Source organism: Cucurbita moschata, unplaced genomic scaffold (assembly GCF_002738365.1).
Source record: "Cucurbita moschata cultivar Rifu unplaced genomic scaffold, Cmos_1.0 Cmo_Scf00019, whole genome shotgun sequence".
Lineage (NCBI taxonomy): Eukaryota > Viridiplantae > Streptophyta > Magnoliopsida > Cucurbitales > Cucurbitaceae > Cucurbita > Cucurbita moschata.
This window is the reverse complement of record NW_019268535.1, coordinates 1,034,393-1,062,138: the sequence shown is the minus strand read 5'-3', so window position 1 is coordinate 1,062,138 and position 27,746 is coordinate 1,034,393. Positions and strand designations below refer to the sequence as shown.

At 36.8% G+C, this 27,746-nt stretch overlaps 5 protein-coding genes across 13 annotated transcripts; 3 read left to right on the top strand and 2 right to left on the bottom strand.

The window, feature by feature from the left end:
* Positions 1-419: 419 nt before the first annotated feature.
* On the bottom strand, positions 420-6,130 carry LOC111456757 (C2 and GRAM domain-containing protein At5g50170-like). Of its 5 annotated transcripts, XR_002712820.1 has the most exons (10): positions 5,444-6,129; positions 3,143-4,324; positions 2,846-3,028; positions 2,076-2,359; positions 1,751-1,867; positions 1,375-1,637; positions 1,194-1,280; positions 1,003-1,043; positions 703-953; positions 420-540 (listed from the first exon to the last, which is right to left on the bottom strand). XR_002712820.1 is itself a non-coding variant. In XM_023098744.1 (9 exons), the coding sequence occupies exons 1-7, from the start codon at positions 5,790-5,792 to the stop codon at positions 1,202-1,204; spliced, it is 2,457 nt and encodes an 818-aa protein (XP_022954512.1). In that variant the 5' UTR covers positions 5,793-6,129; the 3' UTR covers positions 547-953; positions 1,003-1,043; positions 1,194-1,201. The 5 variants fall into 5 exon arrangements, 3 of the variants coding, with proteins under 3 accessions (XP_022954512.1, XP_022954514.1, XP_022954515.1); XR_002712819.1 differs by lacking the exon at positions 420-540 and having other exon boundaries at positions 547-940; positions 994-1,043; XM_023098744.1 differs by lacking the exon at positions 420-540 and having other exon boundaries at positions 547-953.
* Positions 6,131-7,308: 1,178 nt separating this feature from the next.
* On the top strand, positions 7,309-9,750 carry LOC111456762. Its single transcript, XM_023098752.1, has 2 exons — positions 7,309-7,560; positions 9,410-9,750. Exons 1-2 carry the CDS (start codon positions 7,417-7,419, stop codon positions 9,557-9,559), a joined length of 294 nt encoding a protein of 97 aa, XP_022954520.1. The 5' UTR covers positions 7,309-7,416; the 3' UTR covers positions 9,560-9,750.
* Positions 9,751-10,496: 746 nt separating this feature from the next.
* On the top strand, positions 10,497-11,195 carry LOC111457307 (60S ribosomal protein L27a-3-like). The gene has a single exon (XM_023099536.1). The coding sequence runs from the start codon at positions 10,561-10,563 to the stop codon at positions 10,999-11,001; it is 441 nt and encodes a 146-aa protein (XP_022955304.1). The 5' UTR covers positions 10,497-10,560; the 3' UTR covers positions 11,002-11,195.
* A 1,072-nt stretch (positions 11,196-12,267) lies between these two features.
* Positions 12,268-17,238, top strand: LOC111457240. Of its 5 annotated transcripts, none has more exons than XM_023099438.1 (3): positions 12,268-13,747; positions 13,925-15,026; positions 16,967-17,238. In XM_023099438.1, exons 1-2 carry the CDS (start codon positions 12,812-12,814, stop codon positions 14,825-14,827), a joined length of 1,839 nt encoding a protein of 612 aa, XP_022955206.1. In that variant the 5' UTR covers positions 12,268-12,811; the 3' UTR covers positions 14,828-15,026; positions 16,967-17,238. The 5 variants fall into 5 exon arrangements, with proteins under 5 accessions (XP_022955206.1, XP_022955205.1, XP_022955203.1 ...); XM_023099437.1 differs by having other exon boundaries at positions 12,268-13,788; positions 13,966-15,026; XM_023099435.1 differs by adding an exon at positions 16,322-16,435 and having other exon boundaries at positions 12,268-15,026.
* Positions 17,239-21,103: 3,865 nt separating this feature from the next.
* LOC111456731 (transcription factor MYB86-like) lies at positions 21,104-22,794 on the bottom strand. The gene is made up of 3 exons (XM_023098697.1): positions 22,539-22,794; positions 22,106-22,235; positions 21,104-22,040 (listed from the first exon to the last, which is right to left on the bottom strand). The coding sequence occupies exons 1-3, from the start codon at positions 22,669-22,671 to the stop codon at positions 21,320-21,322; spliced, it is 984 nt and encodes a 327-aa protein (XP_022954465.1). The 5' UTR covers positions 22,672-22,794; the 3' UTR covers positions 21,104-21,319.
* Between the last annotated feature and the right edge of the window lie 4,952 nt (positions 22,795-27,746).

Sequence of the window (27,746 nt, the reverse complement as noted above, 5' to 3'; positions counted from 1 at the left end):
TTAAAAAAAAAAAAAAAAAAAAAAAAAAAAAAATAAATTAAATTAAAAAATTAAAAAATAAATAAGTCTGTATATTTAATAATGTTTTACTCTTCTATTTAACTTAAATATTTTACCTTATTATTAAATAAAAATGATTATTAATTAATTTAACTCAAATATTTAACTTAAATATTTTATAGAATTTATAATTTTAATTAACTAAAATTACACATTCATTTAAAAAAAATTAAAGTTAAATATAAATAAAGATATAGGCAACTTAAATATGAATTTAAAATTACACATTAAATATAAATAAAGACATACTTGATTTAAATATGAACTTAGGTCAATAAGTTAAATATAAATAAAGACATATGCTCGATTTAAATATGAATTTAAATCGATAAATTAAATATAAATAAAGACATGCTCGATTTAAATATGAATTTAGGTCGATATCACGAAAAAGAGAGACGACAGTAATAATCCGAAAAGAGACGGAAAACTCTTCCTGCTGAATCTTCTTCATCGCTTGGCCCAAAAATCGAACCCAACCTCTTCCTAATGGGATTTCTCCGCCATCCCAGAAATCGAACCCAACCTCCTCCTAATCGATGTTGGATTTCTCCGTCCAGGTTCCTCCTAATCGATGTTGGATTTCTCCGTCCCTTCTGGCCCAGAAATCGAATCCAACCTCCTCCGGAAATCGAACCCAACCTCCTCCTAACCCATATTGGATTTCTCCGCCCGGCCTGGCCCGGCCCAGAAATCGAACCCAACCTCCTCCTAACCAATGTTGGATTTCTCCGCCCGGACTGGCTCGGCCAAGAATCGAACCCAACCTCCTCCTAATGCCAGAATGCTGTGTTGGATGGGTAGAAATGTAACTTCGAATGTGATATCAGGTCTCATGAATTCCCACGAGCTATCGTGTCGTTCCAGATTGTTCTGTACACTCCGTGCTCTACCTCGAGCTATCGTGTTGTTCCTGATTGTTCTGTACACTCCGTGCTCTACCTTGCCATCCTCCAAAAAAAAACTTCATCGAATGACTTTATCTGATCATCAACCAGGGTGAATGTCAGCCATAAAGTTCGTTTCAAACTTAAAACCCGTTAACATTTACATGAAATCCTGCATCATAAAACTTCACATTTTTCATCTTCTATATCCAATAAAAACAATCCACATTCACCATCAAAACCGACCTTTCTTCCTAATCATTCGGCGTTCCAGAAGCTTGTACTTTCTGATCGAGGGTCGACGTTCTTGTTCTCCACATCCCCATAATCGTCCTGCCAACGAACAATTGCAGCAGCTTTAACATCTATGAAAAAGTAACGTCCAACGTCGACACAGTACAACAGACAACAAATACGTGGTAGTTACCTGCTGGCTACATTGAATGAAACAAATGATTGGAGGTAAAACCTGAGCCTTCCTTGTTCGTCTTGGATCTTAGCACCGTGACTTGCTTCGAGACCTCGACCTTTTTTAAGGATTATAACCAATGACGGGCTACCCAGAGAGGCGAGGGACGGGTGAAGTACTCGAATATCTTCAATGTCCTCCCAAAGAAAGAAAAATTTTGTTTTCTGTCCAAAAATATTGGCATAAAACCCAATGATTCTGGCAGATAGAAATAGTCTTCCCTGTTGCAGAGAAACATAAGCTTTAAGCAACTCGGACGTAATAATAGACTCGAAAGAAGCTCCGTTCCGGTCAGCGTGTTAAGAGTATACTTGCATAGCAACAGTGATAGTACCTGAAGAAGCATTTTTCTTCTCAGGGAACAAGTGAAGTCGCTGACGAGAAACTCTTCGGCTGGCAACCCGAAAAGTTTCTGAAACGTCGAGTTCCTGTAAGGCGACCTTGGATGGAGCTAATAAAGCACACCCAAGAAAGAAGTTAGCCAAAGTCCACCATTGAAGCAACTAGACCAGCATAGAGGTTCAAGATCAGAATCATAAACTACTAAACGCCACGATAAAACGAAAGATCGTTCACCACAGCAAAATGGAAGTGGACTGCATCCCTTCGACAACTAATCGACTCGGGAAAGAAAAAGAAGTGTCGAGGAATGTGCTTACCTTCTTCCCGACCTCCTTTCCCTTCATAGACAAGTACTGTCTCATCGTTTCGACTCCATCGGTATTATCTAAGAAGATTCTCAAGTGCAGCTTGGACTGAGAAGACTGAGCAAGCTTCCCCTCAAGAGGAACCCATAAATCTGCAAGTTCAGTTGATTTATATTTTAGGAAATTGATCTCTGCGTGCCCGAGCGAGGTAGCCTGGTCGAGTGGACCATCGAAGTCGAAAACCTCCACATATAATACTGATGGGGGTTCCTTCATAGCATCGAACTCGAGTATCTCTGCACGTTACGTTAAGATTTGGTTTAGCTATAACAAGCTTGCAAATGGTTGGTATTGAGATGAAGAACTACATAACAAATCAGAATGATAATAACCATAGTAATTTAAATCAAGAAAACTATCCTGGTTCAGAAGACAAAAGTCTTCTTGTAACCGCTCAAGCCCACGCGAGCAGGTTAGATGCGTGGGACAGAGGGCTCGTAGTACCTGCTAGTGCAGCTATGCAGTGGAAGGGAACGAGAGAATTTCCACTACCGCTACCACTAGCAGATATTGTCCTCTTTGGGCTTCATCTCAAGGTTTTAAAACGCGTTTTCTAGGAAGAGGTTTCCACACTCTTATATGGAATGCTTCGTTTCTCTCTCTCCAACCAATGTGGGATCACGTCCATTTTAGGCTTATTGTTGACAATAGAACATTAAATCGAGAAATTCTTTCCCATAAAAAAGGTGAGATTCTAACAAGGAGAGGCAAAAATGTCTTACCATTCCATTGAGGCTCATGAGTTTGAAGCTCAACGGAGCTCGTTCTTTTTTCACCATTGCATGTGAAAACCACACACGGGTCCGAAGAACCCGAAGAATCCAAGGACGAAATGTTCACCCCTTCGATAAGAGCAACGGTTAGTATCCATCCATTTCCTTGGCCTTTGACACCATGGTCACCTTCTATAAACATACAAAGCAAAAGACATGATGCCATTATGAGAAAGCCGGTATTAATGTATAGACCAGAAACATTAAATAGATATCTATAAGCTAGCAACAATTAGCTTCTTGTACCTCTTTTTAGCCTAGCTTGAATGAAATGTGAGACCATCTTATAAACACGTTCCAATTGAAGAACTAAAATCCCACCAGTAACAAGTTCTCCTAAACTATCTGGCAAATCCAATCCAGTGAATTCCAAGCCTTGCATTGTTTTGGACTTAGAAAGCGTAATATGCGCAAGTATGTACAGCAGCACGAAAACGGTAGAAACTACAGTGAAGTTCCAGAAGTATTTTCGGGCCAATTCGAAATCCGATTGGCGGTCACTTTCAGATCTCGACAACACAAGATCCTTGTTCGGTAACTCGGTTGAATTCGGTACTTTTAAATGCTGTGCCAGCACGTTCGTAAATTGAACAAAACTTTCCTCCATACCCTGTCGAACGCCTTTTTCAATCATCCCTTTCATCATTGTACTATGGAGGAAGTTTATGCCCCAAGAGACTACCAAATGGGACGTCTCTTCTCCAGAGGTTAGCTCAGGACCAGACATTATCTTGTAAAGTAACTCAACATTGAAGGCATTACCAAATGGAACTTCGGGTGTACTTACGTTTACGAAGACAGCGAATTCCCATCCGTCCCCTTTGATGTAGGTTTGCTCCTCGGTAGCATTAATAGCTCCAACGACCTTCGTTGCAGCTTTTCGATAAGAAACGATCCGTGATAGACACGGTACGTCCCCTTGCTTCCAAGACCAGTTTCCTTCTTCTAAATTTGTTGTTCCCTGAAGTTCTGCTAGTTCTCTCCTGAACTTGGAATCTGGAGCAAACAGAAGTTTGTTCAAATCACCAGGTGAAACTACATACACTTGATCGACAAGAACGCCGCCCAGTAGATTCTCTGGCATTTCCTGTTCACTTCTCCTCGACTGCAGCGTCTCAATCGCTTCATCAAAGCTACATTCCGAGGGATGTTCGTCTATGCGCTCTTCGTTATCAGATATGCCACTTGATAACTCCGAAGAATTATCTGTTCTTGTATCCTCATCGCTCTTATGGAACAGTCTCTCCAATCGAGTCACGATGCTCTTCTTGTTAAACTTCCCTTTGATAGACTTGCTGGACGAAGATTTCGAGCCGACCAAATCCTGTGAAATGGCAGACGAGTCTTCCAATTGTTTAGCATTAGTAACACTTGATTGATTAAGTACATTGACTTTCCCATGTAATGAGACAATAAGGAGCACTTTCCCTGCATAAATTACAATAGTCAAAGAGCTCAGTAGCAATTGCAGAAAGATCAAACTCAAACGTGATAATCTTACTAAAACTTGGTATTAATGTTTTGAAACCTTCATTTGCAGATAGTTAACATAAGTAACTATTTCTCAACCATACAGACAGCCACAAGTTCCATACGATAAACTATCGTGCGTTTATGTGCCAACCTCGGCATAACTCAATAGTTATAATAAGCATCAACTCCTTCCCTTGTGAAGTTCAAATTCTCACACTTTTTGTGAGATCCCACCTCGGTTCAGGAGGAGAATGAAGCATTCTTTATTTATAAGGGTGTGGAAATCTCTCCCTAGCAAACGCGTTTTGAAAACCTTGAGGGGAAGCCTGAAAGGGCATGCCCGAAGAGGACAATATCTACTAGCGGTGGGGTTGGATTGTTACAAATGTTATCAGAACTAGACAGTGAACGAAGTGCCAGCGAGGAGGCTAAGCCCCAAAGGAGGTGGACACAAGGCAGTGTGCTAGCAAGGATGCTAGGCTCCGATAGGGTGGATTGGGGGGTCCCACATCGATTGGAGAAGGGAACGAGTGTCAATGGGGACGCTGGGTCCTGAGGTGGATTGGGAGATCCCACATCGGTTGGAGAGGAGAATAAAGCTTTCTTTATAAGGGTTCGAAAATCTCTCCTCAGTAGAGGTTTTTAATTTTAAAAACCTTGCAGGTAACCCTGAAAGGAAAAGCTCAAGGAGGACAATATCTACTAGCGGTGGGTTTGAGCCATTACAAATGGTATCAGAGCCAGACACCGGACAATGTGTCAACAAGGAGCCTCAGCCCCGAAGGAGTGGACACAAAGCGGTGTGTCACCATGGACGCTGGGCCCCAAGAGGTAGATTGGAGGGTCCCACGACGACTAGAGAAGGGAACGAGTGCAGGAAGCTGAGCCCAAGGGTGAATGGGGAGATCTCATGTAGAACAAATCATTATTTACAGGGGCATGCACCCTCATATAGTACATCCATAAACAATAAACTAATGGGCGTAGCAATTAAGTACAATTTTACTTCCAAGTGATTCAAACTAAGAAACTACAGCATCAAACAAACAGATTAAGAGAAACAGAAAACCCCACCAGCAACTTCATTGATGAACTTCTCAGTTCCAGACCTTCGCACATCAAACCAAGTGGGCGGCAGCGTCTGTGAATCCTCATCAGCAACCATCCATATCGGAATCCGAACCCGACCAATCAACCCCGATGAACCATGGAAGAATCTGGACTCATCACTATGCTCATAAACAGAAACAACCAGTTCCTCATCCACATCACGAAACTTAAAAATGAACTCCTCATTCCAAACAGGATTAGAACAGTTCCTCATAATCCTCGTCTTAGCCTTACGCCTCCCAACCCGTAGCTTCACAAACGAGTCCTTCACAAGGAGATTCTTAGCCTCCAATACATACACATACAGCCTCATACCTCGATTAAACACTCAAATTCCAGGAAAAATTTGGAAAATCGCGCAAATGGGTAGATGGGTAGGTGGGATTTTAAGGCAATGAACAGAGGATTGATAACCCAGTGGGTAAGGAGGGGGGCATTGAAGAGCCGCCATGGGAAGAGACGTGGAATATGTGGGAAGAAGACACGAGGAGGAAGGAAGAAGAAAACCCTTAAAGGGTGGAATTAGTCGGTGGGATTGGATTGGATTGGCTGTCGGCTGCAAGACCTTCTTAATTTGCCTCGCCGATTGTGGTTCTTGTTGCATCTCCACAAAGCAAAACACGCATGGAATCAAATTCTTTTTGGCTGTGCTTTTCTTTTTCTTCCTATTTGAGATATCCAATTCTACAGTTTACGTGAAATGTCTCTCACGTGTCTGAAAAAGAATTATGATAAAGATTAAAGAATTTCTTGGGTGGTTTAGGACAGATAATAAAGATTTTAAATTGATATCCGTTTCAAATGGGACGATAAGGTGTAAAATCATCGATTTTATTTCATTACGATTTTGTAATTTGGGTATCGTGTACGGTTTGGTCCACAACTTTTTTTTTCGCACCATGACCTCATATTGCAAATGTCTAGAGATGGGTTGATTGCATGTATATCACGGTGCGAATGATGTTGATCACTTCCGAGCGATAGGGAGTTCACTTCCTCATGCTCACCTTGATGAAGTTTTTGTTGCATTGACTTATCGAGCTACTTACTCCCTCTTCTCGTAATCCTACGAAGTAACTTAGAGAAAGATAACTTCAACCTTTGTGAAGGGTACTGATCCTGGATCTACTATTGACCCTGCTCACTTTGTTTATGCTCCTGTGGGGACTGACTTTCGAACTGACTCGACATCCACCGAAGAAATTCGACTTGTGGGTGTTTCTTGTATTTGTCCTACGACATGTCTATTCCAACTTTAGACATTATACTCTTGAGATCCTATGTGCACATTGTTGCAATTGTACTCTCATGGGAATGGGACATCGATTGTGTGGCACTTGTTCTAACCTGTTAGACAAGTTAGCCGTGTGAAAGTCAAATTTTGCAAACAATCTTGACATATGATCGAGCCTCGAGTCACGTTGGAGATAAATATCTTAGAAAAACATGAGTGAAAAAAATGCGTACGTTATAGGCTAAAAATGAATAAACAACGATCATAGATTTGATAGTACATAACTTAGGGAGTAAGAATTGACAACTAATCACATCCCACTCTACTACATTTTAGTTCTGGTGGATGTAGATATGATTTTGGTGAAAGATCATGCACCCCGTATTAATACAACAAGAATGGTAAATACCTAGTTAACTACGTATGAAAGCAAGTAAAGGGAATTTGGAACGGACATGCGGCCATATACTACACGTCCTAAACAAGCATGACCAAAACATTTGAAATACAGTTACGGGCAACGCGCCTTGGACATGAATAAGCATGACTGTGATACGCATCTCAGTTAGATCATGTATTTTATAATAAATGTTAAAAATTATCTTCAAATAAATATTTAGCATAAACACGGCGATGAAGATCTTCGTATTACGCAACTGAGCTCATTCCTCTCCCTCAAGTTTCGAGCTCCGGCGAGAAGAAAATGCTGCAGTTTCCGGCGTTCATGACCCAGTACCCTTGGTCCACGAGGACTATTCCGACGTCGTTTTTATTGCCGTCTCAGTGGCCCCAACCCCAAAACGAAGAGCTGCTGCTCGCCATGGAAGAGTCTGATTTTGAAGAGAAGGTTTTTGCCATTCTCTTTTGAAAAAACCCTAATACTCTTTCCTTCTATCCGATATTTTATCTGCATAACCTCCTGCCTGGACTTAATTGAGATCATCGGAATGTTGATTTTAGTTTAATTACGGCATGTTATGAATTTTTCGATGCGTGCCCGCTCTTGGTTGTGATTGTTTTGGAAAATGTTCGAGTATTTCTGATTTGTTCTTTGTTTTCTTCTGCCTAAATGGAATCCTCATCTTTTGTTTCTACGAATTAATTTTTGCCTCATTCCTAGAATTGAACTACTTGATGCACGTGCAAAGATCATATATCATGGAATTTCAAGTTCTAGAAGATCATATATCATGGAATTTCAAGTTCTAGAAGATCAGATATCATGGAATTTCAAGTTCTAGGTAGTGTAATTGATTGAAATCTGTACTTGCTCAAAGAAATTGAAATCGATACAACAAAAATCACGATAAAATTTGATCATCATGGGAAATCGTATTATAGTTTTAATAACCAGTGGGAAGAGACTTGTTGAATTAGATCTGTGTAGCTGTAAGGTTTTCACCTTTCCCAATTGCATCTGAAACAGTTTTCTCTTGGTCCTTTGCCTTGAATACTTGCTTTCTTTGAAGTCCTTCATCAGCACTAAGTTCATTTGTGACAGGAACCCTAGAGAAAACTTGTTGATACCCTACTTGAAGTGTTTGTTTCAGAGCACGACCCCGTTACCGCCTAGAATTAGCTTGATTATGATATTTATCCTTAGCCCTGTGACTCCAATGTGTCAGTATTTTCCATGGACGAGGCTTGTGTAACCTAAGATTACAAAGTGGTTTTTTGTCCTGGGGCCATGGCTTTGTCAGCAAGGGCTACTTCTTATATTGTATGCTAGATTACAAATCCGTTCACCAAACACAGTTGAAAAACTTGAGTTTCTATTATCCATTCCTTTATTTAATTCAACATACTTCACAAATTCACTTGCCTGACTCCAAACTTCATAAAATCCAAGTTTATAAAAACTTCGAGCCACGAAGTCTTTAGCTGTACCTGTTCTTGTGGCGGTTGTGATTTCTTGTGTGTGCATTCTGTATTTTTGTAACTACTTTCTCTCTTCCTTCTCTATGAAACCCAGGATTCAAATTTTTGTCCTATTGGTCGATGATACATGCCTTGACTAGTTGAGTTTAGTTTTACCTAGATTGATGAGAGGCTTCGATTCTCACTATTTCATGAATTCAATTGGATTCCAACTTCGAGTTCGTGGTGATTCTTCTTTCGTTCAGCTACCCTCCAAAGGCCTCGAACAAAGAAGAGAAGAGGCTTCCACTTCTTTCAGTTCAACCTGGGATTCGAATCTTTGTCCTATTGATTAATCACATGTGCCTTAACTAGTTGAATTTAGTTGTGCCTAGTTGACAAGAGGTTGGATTCTCACTCTTTCATGAACTCAAATGGATTCCAACTAACTAGTTGAATTTAGTTGTGCCTAGATTGTCAAGAGGTTCGATTCTCACTCTTTCATGAACTCAAATGGATCCCAACTTCAAGTTCGTGATGATTCTTCTTTCATTCAACTACCCACCAAAAGCCTCGAATGAAGAAGAGAAGAGACTTCCATTTCTTTTAGTTCAACCCAAGATTCAAATTTTAGTCCCATTGGTCGATAACATATGTCTTAACCAGTTGAATTCAGATGTGTCTAGATCAACGTTCGACTTTGATTCCTACTCTTTCATGAATTCAATTGGATTCAAACTTCGAGTTGGGAGGAACTAACAAACCATGAAATTCTCCTTGTCCACTGTTGCAATTTTGTAAGGTTCAGACCTCACTTTTGTATATTACTATCATGGCAGTGCAATGAAATCAGGAAGACAAACAGCAACCTGGTGGTGATTGGCAAAATGACTGCTGATAACGATAAGGAAGACATAGAGGCAGAGGATGACGATGCCGACAATGCTGAGGAATCTGAGGCTGAAGAATTTGAGCAGGAAACTGGTTAAAACTTACAACTACTCTGCATATTTGTGTCCTTTCTTGTCCTTGGAATCCTCAATTTGCTTGTGTATTACTAAACCAATTTTTCTTTTTTGTTCATTGTGAATCTGTCACTTGCATTCATTATAGCTTCAAATTTATGTGCCTCTTGAGCTGATGATACTTTGATGAATGAATATAACCTTTTCTTTTTATTTCTCTTTTGTTTTTGTTTTCGTTTTCGAGTTCTTGAGGTGGGAGAAGATATGAATATCTAACCTTTTGATTTAGAATACCGGTTTTTTACACTCTTATAGTTCACTTCGGCTCAGTTGAGCTATATAAACTGTGCCTTCGTTCTGAAGTTCAGTTGATCTTTTAGCTGGTCAGGTTGCCATCCAAAAGGTCAATATGGTTCGTGGTTCAAGCTCATCGAGCTTCCGGTGAATAAAACTTATCCATTTGCTCCGCATTTTTAAAATTCCTCGCCTTGTTTTGTAGTTATGTACACATTAGATTTAAATTTGAATCTTCTTACTCGTGCCTTTATTGAATGAATTATGTTTTTATTGAATGAATTATGTTCAACTTAGCTACTTCGTATTATTTTTATTGTGGGCTCATTCTATTTGTTCTTAACAACTAACAATATACAACAAAATAAATACATTTTGTAACATATTTCGAATCCAATCAAAATCTAATATTTTTTAATTCGAACAATTTTTTTTTTTTTTTTCTAAGAATACAAATAATGGATAATACTAATAATATTATTTTTATTAGTAATAGAAAGAAGAAAAAAAATACAAAACAAAATAAAAAGAGCTAATCGGACATATGGGCTTGGGCCGAGTTGTCATAACCTCATGGGCTTCAGTGAAGACAAACGAAAAGGCCCAAAACCTCAGAGGGTTCAGTCTCCGTTCCGAGTCCTATAAACTCCATCAAAACCCTAATTTTCATGTCCTCGCGCTCGCAGCTGCCTGCAACTTCGTAAACCTAATTCTCCACCGTCGCAGACGAAATGACGACCCGATTCAAGAAGAACAGGAAGAAGCGCGGTCACGTGAGCGCCGGTCATGGTCGTATCGGCAAGCACCGTAAGCATCCTGGTGGTCGTGGTAACGCCGGAGGTATGCACCACCACAGAATCCTCTTCGACAAATACCATCCTGGTTATTTCGGCAAAGTTGGAATGAGGTACTTCCACAAGCTCCGAAACAAATTCTATTGCCCCATTGTAAACGTCGACAAGCTCTGGTCTCTCGTACCTCAAGAAGTCAAGGACAAGGCTTCTAAGGATAACGCCCCTTTGATTGATGTTACTCAGTTTGGGTATTTCAAAGTTTTGGGCAAAGGAGGTTTGCCTGAGAATCAGCCCGTCGTTGTGAAAGCCAAGCTCATCTCCAAAATTGCCGAGAAGAAGATCAAAGAGAATGGTGGAGCGGTTGTCCTTACGGCTTAGGTTTATTGGGTAATTGTTAGTTATGATTTTGTTTCAAAATTAGTTTGATATTTCTTGTGGCGTATTCGACATTGGATTAATGTTATCAAACTTCGTGTTTCAGCTTCCTTTCTTTACTGTGAACTCAGTCAATTTTGAATATGTTTCTTGAATTGTCATGTTACTTGAAATCTTATACATTGTTAATTTCAGTAGCTTTTTGGGATTTTGCTATCATTATTGAAGATGCCCTTGTGTTCTAGTTAGATCTTATCCGACTTACTAGCAAAGAACTAGGTTGTCTCCATTGAAGCAGTGCAATTTTTCCTCCAAATAGATCTGCTGTTGTTAATAGTTCATCTTTCTAGCATCAGCTGGAATGTTTCTTTTGTTGGTGTCATTTACTCAATTAGACTGGGATCAATGTAGATAATAGCCTTAGAACATCTTCTGATCATTGATGGTATTGATTTTTTGATATATTGATGTTCACTGTTCAATATCTTTCCAGTGTTCATAATTTTTTCTCGATGTAGCTGCTAATAGAAGTTACAAATGGATGTAGTTCATATCTTTTCTCTATACTGCAGCTACTTCTTAAAACTGCTCCATTTTCAAGCCTTTTCCTTTCAAGTTTGCCCTGTTCTAATGTTCTATCATATAGGCTGCTGAACCCATATTCCTTTCTGCCAGAAATCTATATCTATCAGCTACAAGTATTACAAAACCCCCAATCCAAATAAGAAACAGCTTTCTTAATTTCTTCCTGAACCATTATCGTCCTTAAACTCTTAGGTTTGCGTCATTTGGTCGTCTTTAAACTTTCAATTCTGTGTCTAATAGCTTCATCGGTAGCTTGGCAGATGATAGATTGACATATTGATTTCTGGTATGGGCTGTATTGTTGATCATTTATTTGGATGGATATTAGCATTGGTAGCTTGGCAGATGATAGATTGACGAAGGAATTTGGAATTTTAAAAAAAAAATCCAAAATCCAACCTAACTCAATTTTAAGTGAAGGTTCAATCAGTGCATTTTAGTTAGGTTCTCATATGAACACTCCTAGATTTTTACGCTGCGCAGACTCTCAAATGACATTTTTACCCTTCATTAGTTTTTATCTTATGTATCTATACGCCAATAAATGATCAAATATAATTAAATATATTTACCATTTCCATTTAAATATAAAATAAACTCTCTTTAAATTAATTTGGATTGAAATTTTAAAATGTAACCTTCATTATTTATTTTAATTTTTCAATAGGTTATTGGATTCTTCATTGGGCGAGTTAATTCTTAGTGGGTGACGGAGTAGGCATACAGACAAATGCCTCTCTGTCTCTGCCTCTGCGGTGACTCTTCACGAAGAATGTCTGTGTTTCTATCATTGCCCTCAGCTCCACAAACAAACACAATCACGAGGCCATACAATAAAAAAAAAAATTAATTTATTTATTTCCAATCTATTTTACCAAATTTAAGCTCTTTCTCTATCCCCTCAATAAATGAAACATTTTTAGTTCAATTTAGATGACGATAATGTTCATTTGAAAAGAATCCGAGATTAATTTGAATTACACCATACATAGTTGACTGGTCAACTCCTTGCAATTTCTTCACACCTTTCCTAAACCAAACTCCCTTTTCTTTAATGACTTTCCACTAAATTTGAGATATTTGAGAAATTTTCATTGACCCATTTCATCATTTCCTCCAATTCTCCCAAGGAAGCTTCGAGCTACTTCAGCTCTGAAATTCAGGGCAACCCCAGATTCTTGGAACTTGTAACCTTTGTTTCTTTGTTGTTCTTGATCTTGTTGTAGCGATGGCTGCCGCCGTTCCTCCGCCTCCTGCCGCTGAAGAAGGAGGAGCAATTCTTAATGAATTTACACCTCCGATTTTGTTAGCTGATAAGATTTTGAAATTGGCCCAAGAAGCGGTTTCTTCGAGGCAAGAATGCGTTGACATAGCACAACAAGTCGACCAAATTTACCGGAAGCTTCAAGCCACCGTTCGCCTGATCTCCACCACCACGCAGCCGCTCTACGAGCGCCCAATTCGCCGGATCGTGGCCGATGTAACGAAGAATCTCGAACGTGCTTTGAACTTCGTCAGCAAATGCCGCCATAGTGGGTTTCTCAGGCAAGTTTTCTCCATGACCACCATTGCCGATTTCCGTAAGGTTTCAGGTCTTCTCGAGTCTTCAATCGGCGATATGAAATGGCTTATTTCCATTTTTGATCCCGATGGCTCTGTTGGGTTGCCTCCGATTGCGAGTAACGACCCAACTTTAGCCTATATTTGGCCTAATATTGCCACAATCCAAATGGGTTCGATTAAGAATCTCGAAGCTGCCAATCAGTTAACGTTACTCACTCGTGGGAACGATCGGAATCAGAAAATCGTGGTGGAGGAAGGCGGCGTTCCGCCATTGCTTAAATTACTTAAGGATTATGCTTCTCCCGATGCTCAAATTTCTGCTGCTAATGTTCTTATTAATGTTGCTTCTGTTCCTGATAGGGTTAAATCCATTTTGGATGTTCTTGGGGTTCCGATTATTGTTCAAGCTCTTAATCATTCCTCCATGAGGGTTCAAATTGTTGTGGCGAATTTGGTTTCGCAAATGGCTGAACTTAGCTCTCTTGCTCAAGAGGAGTTTGCTAGAGAGAATGTTACTAAACCTTTGGTTACTTGTTTGTCTATTGATATGGTTTTGGATGATCCTAAAGTTCATTTGGGGAAGAGTAGTTTTCATTCTGTGGTTGAGATAAAGAAGCAGCTTGTTGGGAGAGCTTCGAATAGTTCACTGAATTTGAATTCGTCGTCGGATTCGTGTTCTTTGTATTCTGATGGTAGTAGCAGAGGAGGCCATCAGAGGAAGGAGAAAGAAGTTGATATGGTTTTGGATGATCCTAAAGTTCGTTTGGGGAAGAGTGTGGTTGAGATAAAGAAGGAGTTTGATGGGAGAGCTTCGAATAGTTCACTGAATTTGAATTCATCGTCGGGTTCGTGTTCTTCGTATTCTGATGGTAGTAGCAGAGGAGGCCATCAGAGGAAGGAGAAAGAAGTTGAGAGCTCTGAAGTTAAGCTTCAGCTTAAGGTGAATTGTGCTGAAGCTCTATGGAGACTCTCGAAAGGGAGCGTTTCGAATAGTCGAAAGATCACGGAGACGAAAGGGTTGTTGTGCATGGCGAAGATTATCGAGAGTGAAGAAGGGGATTTGCAATACAATTGCTTGATGACAGTGATGGAGGTAACGGCTGTTGCAGAGTCGAAGCCAGACTTTAGACATGTTGCGTTTAAGATCACTTCGCTCGCTCCGAAAGCGATTCTGTATCAACTTTCGAGATTGATTCAAGAGGAACGTGATCCGAGGTTGCAAGTTCCCGCAATCAAATCAATCGGTTCTCTTGCAAGGATTTTTCCTGCTAAGGAATCACGGATTATCAATCTTTTGGTTATGCAGATGAAGAGTATAAACATGGACGTAGCCTTGGAGGCGGTCATTGCGTTAGGGAAGTTTGCTTGCCTTGAAAATTATAACTGCGTAGCACATTCGAAGTCGATTATCGAGTTTGATGGCGTTCCTCCTCTAATGAAACTTTTAGGACAAAACGAGGCTGCTCAAGTGCCTGGCTTAAAGCTGCTATGTTATCTTGCACTGAGTGCAGGCAATAGCAAGGCTTTAGAGGAGGCTCATGCCTTGAATGAGATGAAGAGGATGGCTCGTCTCGTTTTCGCTCACACCGACTTGCACGAGTTGTATTCCAAAGCCATACATCACCTTACTCTTTATCAGGCTGGAGCTCATCATATCCACAGGCACCACTTTTCACCCTGAGCTTAACAAGCAATGTTGTTATACATTAAATTAAATTGGAGGGTGTTCAAAGTTCTTCACAATCTGAGATAAGTCGCTATAATCGACACAGAACAGCGACTGCATGAGTCGCACCATCAATGACCCGGGGTAGAGACCGAGACAAGACATTGAAGACCTTTGGCTCTGGCTCTGGCGCCCTTCATACACGAACGTCCTGGTAGGACTCTTAACTTTTTGACTCTTGCTTTCCGATTTTCGAAATAATTGTGTAGATTTGTTGTATTCAATATAGCTCGAGTTTCTTGACGAACATTGTAGGCTGCTGATATGAGTGAATTATTTATTGATAGCTGGTAGTCCCTTGCATTGTCAATCATCTTGAGTTTAGCATATTCCTAGACAAATTTTAGAGAAACATGGAGCCACCAGTTTCTGTTTCAATCTCGTGATAAAGAAGTCCGATACGCTTGTTTCTCAGTGTCGAACACATCGTATCGGATTGATTTTAGTTTTCATCAACCCGCCTGGATGATGTTTACAGCTTTTCAGGTTTTGGAGGAAGAACCAAACCAATCTTCCTTTTTGTAAACCTTTGACGTGCCGTGTCGTGTCGTGTCTGTCAACTCAATGGTGTTATGGCATGCATAGTGTGAGATAGACTAGAACTTGAGAACTATAGGTGACTTTGTTGGCTCCACCACAGTTTCTTTCGATTATCACACCTTTGTTTTGTCTCACTGTAACGACGCAAGCTCACTGCTAGGAGATATGGTTTCTTTGAGCTTTCTCTTTCGGAGTTCCCTCAAGGTTTTGAAAAGGGTGTTTTGTTCTTCTCTCCAACCGATGTGAGATCTCACAATCTACCCTCCCTTCGGGGCCTACCGTCCTTGCTGGCACTCATTCCCTTCTTCAATCGATGTGGGACCCCCAATCTACCCCTTTTCAGGGCCCAGCGTTCTTGTTGGCACACTGCCTCGTGTCCACCCCTTCGGGGCTCAGCCTTCTCACTAGCACAGTGCTCGGTGTCTGACTCTAATATCACTTGTAACGACCCAAATTCACTCCTAGCATATATTGTTCTCTTTGCGCTTTCCCTTTCGGGGTTTCCCTCAAGGTTTTTGAAACGTGTCTGCTAGAAAAAGGTTTTCACACCCTTATAAAGAGTGTTTCGTTCTCCTCCCCAACTTATGTGAGATCTCGCACTCACCGTTACAGCTTTTCAGGTTTTGGAGGAAGAATCAAACCAATCTTACTTTTCGTCAACCTTGGACGTGTCGTGTCTGTCGACTCGATGGTATTATGGAATGCGTAGTGTGAGATAGACTAGAACTTGAGAACTATAGGCGACTTAGCAGGCTCCACCGCTGTTTCTTTCAATTATCACACCTTTGTTTCATCTCTCTCAGTGACTGTTATTACACTGTAGTTCCAGGTTCCATATGTGTAGCTGTCTGCCATTGATTGAATTGTGTTGTTTCATCACGTCACTAATTTAGTAGGCATTCTTTCTAGGAAATTCCGAAGGAAATGAACACAACACACTAGATGTTACATTGGTTGCCTCTGTCCCTTCAACGTCCACGACACGAATGGGATGTACTCGAGCGTTGAGGCTCGTAAAAGGAAGTAAGCAAACAAAAATACTGTGCCCCCTGTGAAATTTGTAAACTGTGATTATATTCTTTAGTTCATTCGAACTCAAGCATCTTGGTTGAGAGTATATGTCTTAATCAGTTGAGCTACATTCAAGTTGATATGTTCAAAGTTTGTCTTGAATTGCTCGTTCTCGGATGATTTTCTTATATACTTTTGATGACTGTCTTGATTCCTGTTGCTTGAATCGTTTACTACGACGAACGATTGACGTTCGGGGTAAATGCTTTATTGATGTGAATTATGATTATATTCTTTAGTTCATTCGAACTCGAGCATCTTGGTTGATGAAAGTATATGTCTTAATCTATTGAGTTACATTCAAGTTGACGTGTTCAAAGTTCGTCTTGAATCGCTCGTTCTCGGATGATTTACTTATATACTTTTGATGACTGTCTTGATTCCTCTTGCTTGAATCGTTTAATACGACGAACAAATGACGTTCGGGGTAAAGGCTTTATTGATGTGAATTGTGCTCGATAATTGATCCGGACCTGTTTGTAGATTTTGCAGGGTGTTCAGCATCATCATGTGTCAACTTTAAGCAAAGGGGAATCCAAGCCAAAGGTAATGAAGAATCTGAAGCAATTTCTGGTTACACCTAATTCTTTGTAAGTTTCAAAGTGTATTGACTTCTCTACATAAACTGAACCTTTACTCAACTTCTCCATAGCTTATATTCTTCTAAATGTCTTTTCCCGACGAACGACGTGTATTAGTGACGGTATCGAAAATCCTAACTAGTCTGACTCGATGATAGCAAGCATGATATAGAATTACTACGACTTTCATATTAAGAAAGTCTTTTTTTTCATACATTATCTACTAGACCTATATACCCGACAAGAACCTAGATCTAGGCCCATGGGTCAATCCCGAAAGGGATCGGCCTAGGCCCATTATTGACACGAACAAGAATGTTAGAGATTTATTCAACATGAAAGCAAGTAAAAAAAGGTTCGCAACGGGCAAGCGGCCATGGACAACACATCGTGAACAAGCATGACTAACAGACAACACGCCTTGAACAAGTATGACTGTGACATACAATACCATTAATTTTCAGACAATTATAAAACTGTCGTAAATTTAATAGTGGTATGTAGACAGACATTTAAAAATTTAAATTACAATTTTATTATTCTTAAATTTTTAGTCAATATATTAAAGATCTATTAGAGAGAGTACTAAAAAGATGATATAAAATTAAAATTTTAATTTAGAGATTTATTAAATATAACTTAAAAGAAATAAGATTAGTGATTGATTAGGGTTAAGTGGGGATTTGATTAGCTGATTGACTTGTGAATTAGCTGTTAATTATGTCGGATCCATTCTCTTTAGCTGTTTTTATTATTATTATTATTATTATTATTATTATTATTATTATTTTCAAAAACAAAAATTTATAAATTATTTTTGTTTCTTACGCTAACAGCTTAGAGAAAGCAACTTGGGTTTAAGTTGTTAAGAGGCTGTTTTAGGAGTTGGGACCATTTATTTATTTATTTATTATATTTTTTTTTTCAACAAAATCATTTTCTGTTATGAATTCTCTCTTTTTAATCACAATGAGTGTAATTAAAGCCTCCTCTCATATCATTAATCAAATTTAATTTCGCTGTTGGAAATAAGATATTAATAAATAAATAAATAGATATTTTACCGACTAACATTTTACTTTTATTAAAAATAAAATATTGGATAAACGACTCAAATTAACTCAATCTAAAAAATTTATGTTAGGAATCACGACTCTCCACAATGATATCATATTGTCCACTTTGAGGATAATCTCTCATGGCTCTGCTTGCTTTTTTTTTTCTCCAAAAGACCTTGTACCAGTGAAGATGTACGTGGACTCCCTCCCAACAATCCTCCCCTCGAGTAAAGTACACCACAGAGCCTTTTTTTAGGCCTATAGAGCCCTCGAACAGCCTCCCCTTAATTGAGGCTCGACTCCTTTCTCTAGAGCTCTCAAACAGAGTACACATTTTGTTCGATACTTGAGCCACTTTTGACTACACTTTCGAGGGTCCCAAATGACATGACTCTGATACCATGTTAAAATTACGAATCTCCACAATAGTATGATATTATCCACTTTGAGCATAAGCTCTTATGGCTTTGCTTTGGGCTTTCCCAAAAAGTCTGATACCAACAGAGATATATTCATTTACTTATAAACCCGCGATCATTCCCTAAATTAGCCCACATGGGGACTCACTTCCAATGATCCTCAACAATTTATGGTTGAAATGGGTTGGGTCTGATTCATTATTTAATAAAGGCTGTTTGGATCGAAAAAAAAAAAAAAAAAAAAACACTACAACACGAACAATTGAGTTAGGTTTAAAAAGTGTCCCGATCTGACTTAACCCAATTCACGAACATTGCTAAATTAAATAACCCAAATTGACTTTTTATCTCTAAATTTGAAGTAACTTTCTTCTATTCATGAAATTATTCTTTTTTGGTGTAAAAAAGAGGATGAGAAGTCAAATTATGTACTATGTTTTCAAATTTTAAGCAAAAACCCTAATTGGTTATTAAAAAAATAAAATTAAAAATGAAATAATTATTATAAATTGAATGATAAAAACAAATTAATGAGTTCAATAAATAAGTGGGTAGCTATTATTAATAATTAATGTACTTTATTTAGATATAGGTTCTATTTTTATACCTATTTTATTTCTTTTTCCATTGCCTATATAACTTACTTATAATTATCCTTAAAATAGAAATATTTTTTTTTATAATTTATTTTTGTAAAATGAAAAGTGAATATCCTTTTAAGCTAAGCTTTTAAAAAGCATTAGACATTATAAATATTTTTTTGATTTGTTTTTAAATTGTAATTATGTTTTTGGACGTGGGTCTCGATCATTTTAATCAAAATTAAACGTTGTTAGATGTTTAAATTTACGAGGAATTCATTCATTAGTAAACATGTTAGTAGGAGTGTTGTAACAGCTCAAGCTCACCGGTAGCAGATGTTGTCCGCTTTGGCCCGTTACGTATCATCGTCAACCTCACAGTTTTAAAATGTGTCTGTTAAGAAGTTTTCATACTCTTATAAGGAATGTTTCGTTCTACTCTCCAACCGATGCGGAATCCCATAGGTGTACTTGAGTTGGGTTGGTGATCTGACCAATCTAAATAGAATTTACAATCTAATCCTCTATCTTCGGGTTCGGTTGGGTTGTCGGGTTATTTTTTTAAAAAAATTATATTTGACCACAATACATGTTATATCATAAAAATCAAATATCAAACATTCACAATGCATCACTGACATTAGTTACAAACGTCAAATACTCTATTTTCAGGCTGGTCGAGTTGACCAAACCCAAAAAAATGTCAACTCACGGAATCTGACCCAAATTTTTAATTTTTCAAAATTTCAACCGGCTCAACCTTTATAGTTTTCGTTGCGTAGTCCAGATTGTTCGGGTTATCAAGTCATCTGAAATACTCCTACGTTTTAGACGATTTTTTTTAAAATATAAGTATTTTTTTATCATTTACGAAAAATAAACGCTTAATTTTCATAATAATCTTAAATGGATATGACTAGATTGTAACCCTATTTTCAAGCTGGTTGAGTTGACCAAACCCAAAAAATGGCAACTCACGAACCCAAATTTTTAATTTTTCAGAATTTCAACCAGTCTTGTGTGGTCGAGATTGTTCGGGTTATCAAGTCATCTAAAACCGTCCAAAATTTTAGACGATAATTAAATAAACGTCATCGTCTAAATTAAAAAAAGAAAAAAATAATAATAATATATAATTAAATAATTTAAGGAGAGTTGATTAATTATTTAGTCTAATACAATGAATATGATCTCTCAAAATGAAAGTGAAGAGGAATCTAATCTTGATATTAATAATGCAATACACAAAACCTCATAACAATCACATAAAATTAGAATTATATAATAATTAATTTAAATTTAAGTTTTAAAATTTAAATTTATGTAAATAAAAATAAAAATAATTTTTAAAAAATAAACACAAATGTGGTTGCCATTTCTCTTCCAACCCTCACCAGCCCATTAGGCCCCCCTTTGTCTCTCAACACACACACCCATGGTCTTAGGACAAAACCAAATAATTCTTTTTTTTTTTTTTATAAAAGTGAAAAAAAAAATCTAATTTTTATATTTCGTTTTCAATTAGTCATTTTTTAATTTTTTTTCTCTCCTAACGTCGGATCGATGAAAGATTTGAATATCTGACTTTTTAATCGATGGTAAACGATTTAACCAATTTGATCAGTAGCCCTTCGTAGTCCTACCTAACACTTCATCGATGTAGAATTCCCCTACAAACATGCTATGCCCGACTCTTTATTTTTGTGTTTTTAGAAGAAGGGTACTAAATAACAACTGGGTCTTCTTTATACTACGATGATATTGTTCACTTTAGCTCAATCAGCCTCGTGATTTTAGAACACGTTCATTAGGGAGAGGTTTCCACACTCTCTTATAACGAATGTTTCATTCCCTTCACCAACTGATGCAGAACCTAGCTGGTTCGAGAAAATGATCAACTACATTTGAACTAGAATACGACCCAGATTGGCACCGGGAGACATGGGTTTTATCCAAATGGAAAGAATTTGAAACAAAAGAATAGAAATCAAAGATTCACTCTTTCACATTATTTCAACTCATCATAAAATCAAAATATTACAAAAGAAGTGGAAAATAGAAGAGAATTACAAGAACAAAAAGGAAAAGAAAAAAAAAATCAAACCTTTTTTTTTTTTTTTTCTCTTGGGAAATCCCTATTACTATCAACATCTGTGTGTATTTTTTAAGAGAGAGAAGGATTGAATGTACAATTAGTTCACAAATGGTGGAAGACATCAAAGTTGCCTCCAACAATGGCTTGTGTCAGTGACGTTAATGGATAGCTACTGAAATCTACTGAGCTTCGACTCTGAATCAGCTGCCCATCAACCATTGAACTTCCAGTTACTGTCTTCAATTCCTCGGACTTTACCACATTACTATGATTATCCACATGCATCTGGAAATAACTCTCCAATTTATTCTCGTTTTCCCACGAACAAAGTGTCGAATTATCCACTCTGTTGTTGTTGTTGTTGTTCATGTAGAATCCTCCAGAATTGTCGGAGAATTCTGTCCCCGACAAGCTCCCATGGTCGGAATTTGTCAAACTCGGCACTGAACTGAATCCGAAATTCGAGTCCAGCCCTGTTTGGAACTCGAAAAAACAGAGGGAATCAAGGGCTTGTTTGTTTAAGAAATGGTCACGGTGTGGCGGCGCCGTCATTCCGCCGTCGTAGTACTCAGCACCGCCGATGAGAAATGCTGGATTTTGAGTGGGTATGGCGGAGATGCCGCCGGAAAGTCCTGGAACCGGTGGGATTTGGGTGAATTCCTTGTCTTCGAAGATTTTCTTCTCTTTAATCTCTTTGATCAAAGGTTTGTGAGTGTTCGGATCAATTCCTTGCTTCATTAGCTTCTTTTTCAAACTTGAATTCCAAAAATTCTTGATTTCATTGTCTGTTCTTCCTGGTAGCTGCGCCGCAATTTGTGCCCATCTGCAAAATCCACGACCATGAACCTAGCTCGACATTATAAACAACAGAACACTCTCTGTTCTTACCTGTTTCCCAACACTTCGTGGAGACTTATAATGAGATCCTCTTCTTGTTGGGAGAACATTCCTCGCTTCAAATCAGGCCTCAAGTAGTTAATCCACCGCAGCCGACAGCTCTTCCCACATCTCTGCAAACCTTAAACAATCCAACGAAAAAAACAGAGTAAAGCTTCGATTTTGAAGCAAACCCAGATGAGGAAACAGAGTAAATTTCGATTTTGAAGCAAACCCAGATGAAAAAACAGAGTAAAACATCGATTTTGAAGCAAACCCAGATGAAAAAACAGTGTAAAACATCGATTTGAAGCAAACCCAGATGAGAAAACAGAGTAAATTGTCAATTTGAAGCAAACCCAGATGAGAAAACAGAGTAAAACATCGAATTTGAAGCAAACCCAGATGAAAAAACAAAGAAAAAGTTCATAAAATGATGAAATACCAGCAAGCTTGGGGACAGAACTCCAGCAGCCAACGCCGAATCTTGTGATGTAATTGAAGAGCTTTTCGTCTTCCTCCGGCGACCAGAGGCCTTTCCTTAGTTTCTGCTTCAGACAGCAAGAATGGCGTCCCATTATAGTGAGAGAAAGGTGTGTGAGTGAATGAATGGGTCGATTCCAATGGCGTAGGACAGGTAAATATATATATACGATGATGATTTTAATGAATTGAAGGATTAATCATACTTGAGATTGAAGTTATAGTGAGAGAGAGAGAGAGAGAGAGAGATAATCAACAATCAAGTGGGTTTTACGCTAATTTTGGTGCTGCCTTTGAACAGTAGAAGATTGAATTTTAAGAAATCTCTATGTATGGAAAAAGAAAATGAGAAAAATGAGAAAAGGGGTAAGTTTGTGCTATTTTTCTAAATTAATTAGCTTAAATTTGTCGGTTAAAATGTAATTTTGGTTCTCGTACCCGAGTAAATAAGGAGCAAATGAATGAACCGATAGTAGATATTGTCCTCTTTGAATAAAGGTATCCCTTAAAAGTTTTAAAACGTGTTTGCTAGGGAGGCGTTTTTATACCCTTGTAAAGAATGTTTTCGATCTCCTCTCTTTGATATGGGATCTCACAATTCACCCCCTTCGGGACTAGCGTCCTCACTGACAAACCGCCTAGTGCTTGGCTTTGATACTATTTATAACAGCCCAAATGCACTACTGTTAGATATTTGTCCAATTTGGCTTGTTATTCATCATTGTCATTCTCACGATTCTAAAATGCATCTGCTAGGGAGAGGATTTCACACTCTTATACAGAATGCTTCGTTTTCCACTCGGGATCTCACACGATATCACATTTAAATAAGAGTGATTTTGAGAATATGATGGCTAAAAATGAACCGTTAAAAATTACTACTTATACCAACAGGATGTATCTTCTTTCTTAGTCCCGTAATTTTAAAATTATGAAAGCAACAAATAATAAAAGTGAGATTAGAGTTTGAAATCTCAACAGCAATTGTGGTGTTATCATTCCCTTTTTAACCCATTTCCAAAAAATTAGAAAAAGCTTTTTAACTTTTACTTAACCTTACGATCATCATTAACCATTTTTTCTATAAAATAATAATAGAAAAAGTTTCGTCATCATCGTAATAATAGTTGTTATCGAAGTTTTGGGTAAGATAATGTATCTAGTTTTCACGTGATAATAACGGTAAAATTTGTTTTACGAGAAAAAAATACATCTTATAAGATGCTAAAGGTTAAACACACTGATGTCGTGCTTGTCCGATGCTTTTTAAGTCTTACATCTCTAAATAACAAAATAGTGTTTATATACCGTCCAATTAAAACTTTCTATTAGGATTAGGTTAAAAAAATCAAATTTGGACTAGCTCAGGAGCACACGAGCCAGGAAAGTAATGGATGCAGGCCTCACAGGTGGCAACCTCAGGGTCGTCCACGAACTCAAGCTGAAACCGACCATAGACTTGGGCTTTAACACAAGTTCCTTTTCTTCGTTCATTCACATTACAACAACAATAAACTTTGTTTTAGCGGTAGAGAATGTTGTCTGATAGCAAAAGAATTAAGAATATAGCGGGTTTTTTTTAGGGTTTTCTCGTTTTCTTATAAAATAAGAGTAAAAGAAGCTCGAACAAAGCTAGATTCGGATCACATAGACAATTCCTCCCTTATGTTTTTTTCTTCTCTAAAATATCAATTATTTACCGAAAAATAACATTATTAACCAAAATATTATTAATTGAAATTAGAAATATTGATCTAAAATATAATTTTCAAATTAAAGAAAAAAAAAACCCTCAAAATATAGCATAAATATATATTTTTAAATTTTGAATAAAATAAAATGCAAATAATTAAGGAAATGACCCATTTAAATTAAATTAGTAACATTTTTTTATTTTTTCATTAATTCAAAATCAAGTAAATAAATAATAATTAAAAAAAAAGGATGAAATCATGGTTGATGCTTATATTACTTAAATAATTAGGTTTAAAAAGGAAATTAAGTACAATATAATTATTAAGAACTCATTTATAGTTATTGAGTGATTTTTAAGTTAGAAGCAACAAATACAAAAATAAATTAAAATAATAAATTATTTACTTAAAACTCGAGGGTTTAAAAAGGAATTAAATAATAATTTTAAACACAAAATTGCGTGCAATCTACTGTTACGCAATATTTAGGCGCATGTTTTTTTTTAATTATTAAAAAATTATTTATTTAAATATTTTATAATGTTTTAATAATCCATAAGGTCCAGCCGACACCTTTGTGTTCACAACCATGGGCCCCATCCCTTTTCTTTTCCTTTTTTTTTTTATATTTATTTTCCATTATTACATTTTTTATTATTTTTTTTTATAAGAAATGATCACATCACCTACTCCGACATCCTCCCCCGACATGATTAAGGGACCAGCGTCTTCAGGCACACCATTCCGTGTCTGGCTTTGTTACCATTTGTAATAGCCGAAGCTTACCACTAGCATATATTGTCTGCTTTAGACTTTACTTTCTGAGCTTTCTCTCAAGGATTTTAAATCTCCAACCGAGATGAGATCGACCCTTTCAAACTGTGATATCTCTTCATTCTGTTGGATGATGAAAGTCTCACATCGACTAATTTAGGGAATGATCATGGGTTTATAATTAAATAATACTATCTCCATTGGTATGAGGTCTTTTGAGGAAGACCAAAGCAAAGCCACGAGAGCTTATGCTCAAAGTGGACAATATCATACCATTTGTGGAGACTCGTGTTCATCTAACATGGTATCAGAATCATGCTCTAAACTTAGTCGTGCTAACAGATTGATAAATCCTCAAATGTCGAACAAAGGACTCAAAAGAAAAGGAGTCGAGCCTCGATTAAGGGTTCGGGGGGAGGTGTTAGATGATGAAAGTCCCACATCAATTAGGGAATGATTATAGGTTTATAATGAATACTATCTCCATCGATAGGAGGCCTTTTGGAAAGCCCAAAGCAAAGCTACGAGAGCTTATGCTTAAAGTGAACAATATCATACCATTGTGGAGAGTCGTGTTCGTTTAACACATTCATATATCTCTTTTTTACTTTGTTCTCGTAACGATTAATTAAAAAAAATAAAAAGTAAAATTCTTTTTTTCTTTTTTTCTTTTTTTTTGTAGGGAGGACATAAAAATATCTGATTAAACTTTTCATATTACAACTTTTTAATTTTGAAAATTTAGAAAAGTCATAGCTAAAAATAATTTAAAATAAAAATATAAAATATAAATAACCGACATATCCACGTCAGACGACATAAATACAGTTTCTTTCGTTATCTTCGAAAATACGAGCCAGCTCAACACTCTCTCATACGCCGAATCGGCCCAATGATTGGCCCACATCTTTTTGTCTCTCTTCCCCGTCAAAAGGTCCTTTTTTTTTTTCCTTTTTTAATTTTTAATTTTCAATTAAATCCCTCAAATAATAATAATTTTATTTATTTATTTAAACAAAAGCTCATATTTTGTGGGCCATAAGATCTGGAAATCCAAAACTTGTCGAGCGACGTATTCGTAATGCCGTCGGTGTTACATTTCTAATTAAATATTTATTATTATCTGTCTTTCAATTATTTAAATATATATCTAATTATTATTATTATTTATTAATTGACTAATTTTTTTTTCTCTATAAAATTAAATTGAAGATTTATTTTATTTATGTCAATTATACCTTTCCATTATTATTATTATTATTAAAAGAAATTAAATTGAGAATAAAATAAATGATTAGAAAGTTTAAAAGAAAATCATGTTGGCATATTAAGTTGTAATTAATTCAAGATTCTACCTTCTCTTTATTGTCATAATCAATTATCAAATCCCAAATAAAAATATAAAATTCATTAGGGAATAATTGGAATATTTCTATTTTTTAAACATTAAACTTATCTAATTAAAATAAATTTATAAATGTTAAAAAATAAAATTTATAATTTAATCTATGTTTTAAAAGGTCGGTTAAATACGATAGAGAGAGAATCTCAAAGGAATATTCACATGACTCGATAATTTAACCCTTCTAGACTGCTCAACTCAAATCACAAAATGATGGGTTAGGTTAGTCTTTTTTCAGAAGGATGTTAGGTTGATTTTTTTTTTTAATTGAAAAAAAAATCAGGTCAATTTGATGGTTGACTATTTTTTATTTGGTCAACTCGACCAACCAGAAAATAGGGTTACAACCCAACTCAACACTTTTTTACATTTAAGATTATTACAAAAATTAAGAATATTTGAATTTTATAACCGATGTTAGCGATACGTTGTGACGTGTGAATGTTTGATATACAAGATTTATGATATTTTAGTTAGTAATGTAATCGGTAGAATTTCTTTAAATAATTTAAATAATAATAAAAAAATAACCCGATAATTTAATTTAATTTGAGTTGTGAACTTTATTTAAATTGTTCGAGTCATCAATCAAATAAAATAAAAGACATGAGAAATTCGAAAATTAAAAAATGAAAAGAAAAAAAAAATGGTATTGAAAATAGTTGGAAAACATTCAATCCACAAAAGGGGTCCCAATACATTCAAAGCCTACTGATAGAAAACAGTACGGATTTTGAAATTGATGTTCCGACTGCGACTGTGACATTGCAAGCGTGTAATCTGTCACCGCCCCAAACACTTTCCGCCACGTGTTCGAACTTCTGTGGCCCTTTACTACGTTTTCCGGTTTTAACATTGACCCGACCCGATCCGTTCTTCTCTCTCTACTGTCACCGTCTTGTTGCGTCACCATGATGTCGCCGACATTTCTGACTCCCTCCCTTGACTCCTCTTCCACCTTTTTTAGCGAAAAAAAAAAATTAAAATTATATCTTTAAACTTTTAAAAATTTCACTAATTATCAAAATAATTAATTTTTTTTTTTAATTTTTTTTTATCTTAGTACAATATTTAAAAATTTTCATGAAATTATTAACCCATTTTAACCTTTATAAAAAATAAAAAAAATGTTTTACCGTTAGTATATAGACAAAAACTATATATAAACACCTAATAGATTATCATCTTTTTTAACTTTATTCTCGAAATATTACTAATATTTTCGAAATATTGTATTAACGGTAAGATTATTTTTTAAGTTTTTTTATAAAAAAAATTATTTAAAAATAAGATATTAATG

Excerpts from the sequence above, each read along its gene's own strand:
- LOC111457240 (XM_023099436.1), top strand. The coding sequence starts at position 12,812 with ATGGCTGCCGCCGTTCCTCCGCCTCCTGCCGCTGAAGAAGGAGGAGCA.
- LOC111457307 (XM_023099536.1), top strand. The coding sequence starts at position 10,561 with ATGACGACCCGATTCAAGAAGAACAGGAAGAAGCGCGGTCACGTGAGC.
- LOC111456762 (XM_023098752.1), top strand. The coding sequence starts at position 7,417 with ATGCTGCAGTTTCCGGCGTTCATGACCCAGTACCCTTGGTCCACGAGG. Across the intron at positions 7,561-9,409 it reads AGTCTGATTTTGAAGAGAAG|TGCAATGAAATCAGGAAGAC; the intron begins GTTTTTGCCATT and ends CTATCATGGCAG.
- LOC111456731 (XM_023098697.1), bottom strand. The coding sequence starts at position 22,671 with ATGGGACGCCATTCTTGCTGTCTGAAGCAGAAACTAAGGAAAGGCCTC. Across the intron at positions 22,236-22,538 it reads TTCTGTCCCCAAGCTTGCTG|GTTTGCAGAGATGTGGGAAG; the intron begins GTATTTCATCAT and ends GGATTGTTTAAG. Across the intron at positions 22,041-22,105 it reads CACGAAGTGTTGGGAAACAG|ATGGGCACAAATTGCGGCGC; the intron begins GTAAGAACAGAG and ends TGGATTTTGCAG.
- LOC111456757 (XM_023098747.1), bottom strand. The coding sequence starts at position 5,792 with ATGAGGCTGTATGTGTATGTATTGGAGGCTAAGAATCTCCTTGTGAAG. Across the intron at positions 2,360-2,845 it reads TCATGAGCCTCAATGGAATG|AGATACTCGAGTTCGATGCT; the intron begins GTAAGACATTTT and ends CGTAACGTGCAG. Across the intron at positions 1,281-1,374 it reads TCATTCAATGTAGCCAGCAG|GACGATTATGGGGATGTGGA; the intron begins GTAACTACCACG and ends GTTCGTTGGCAG.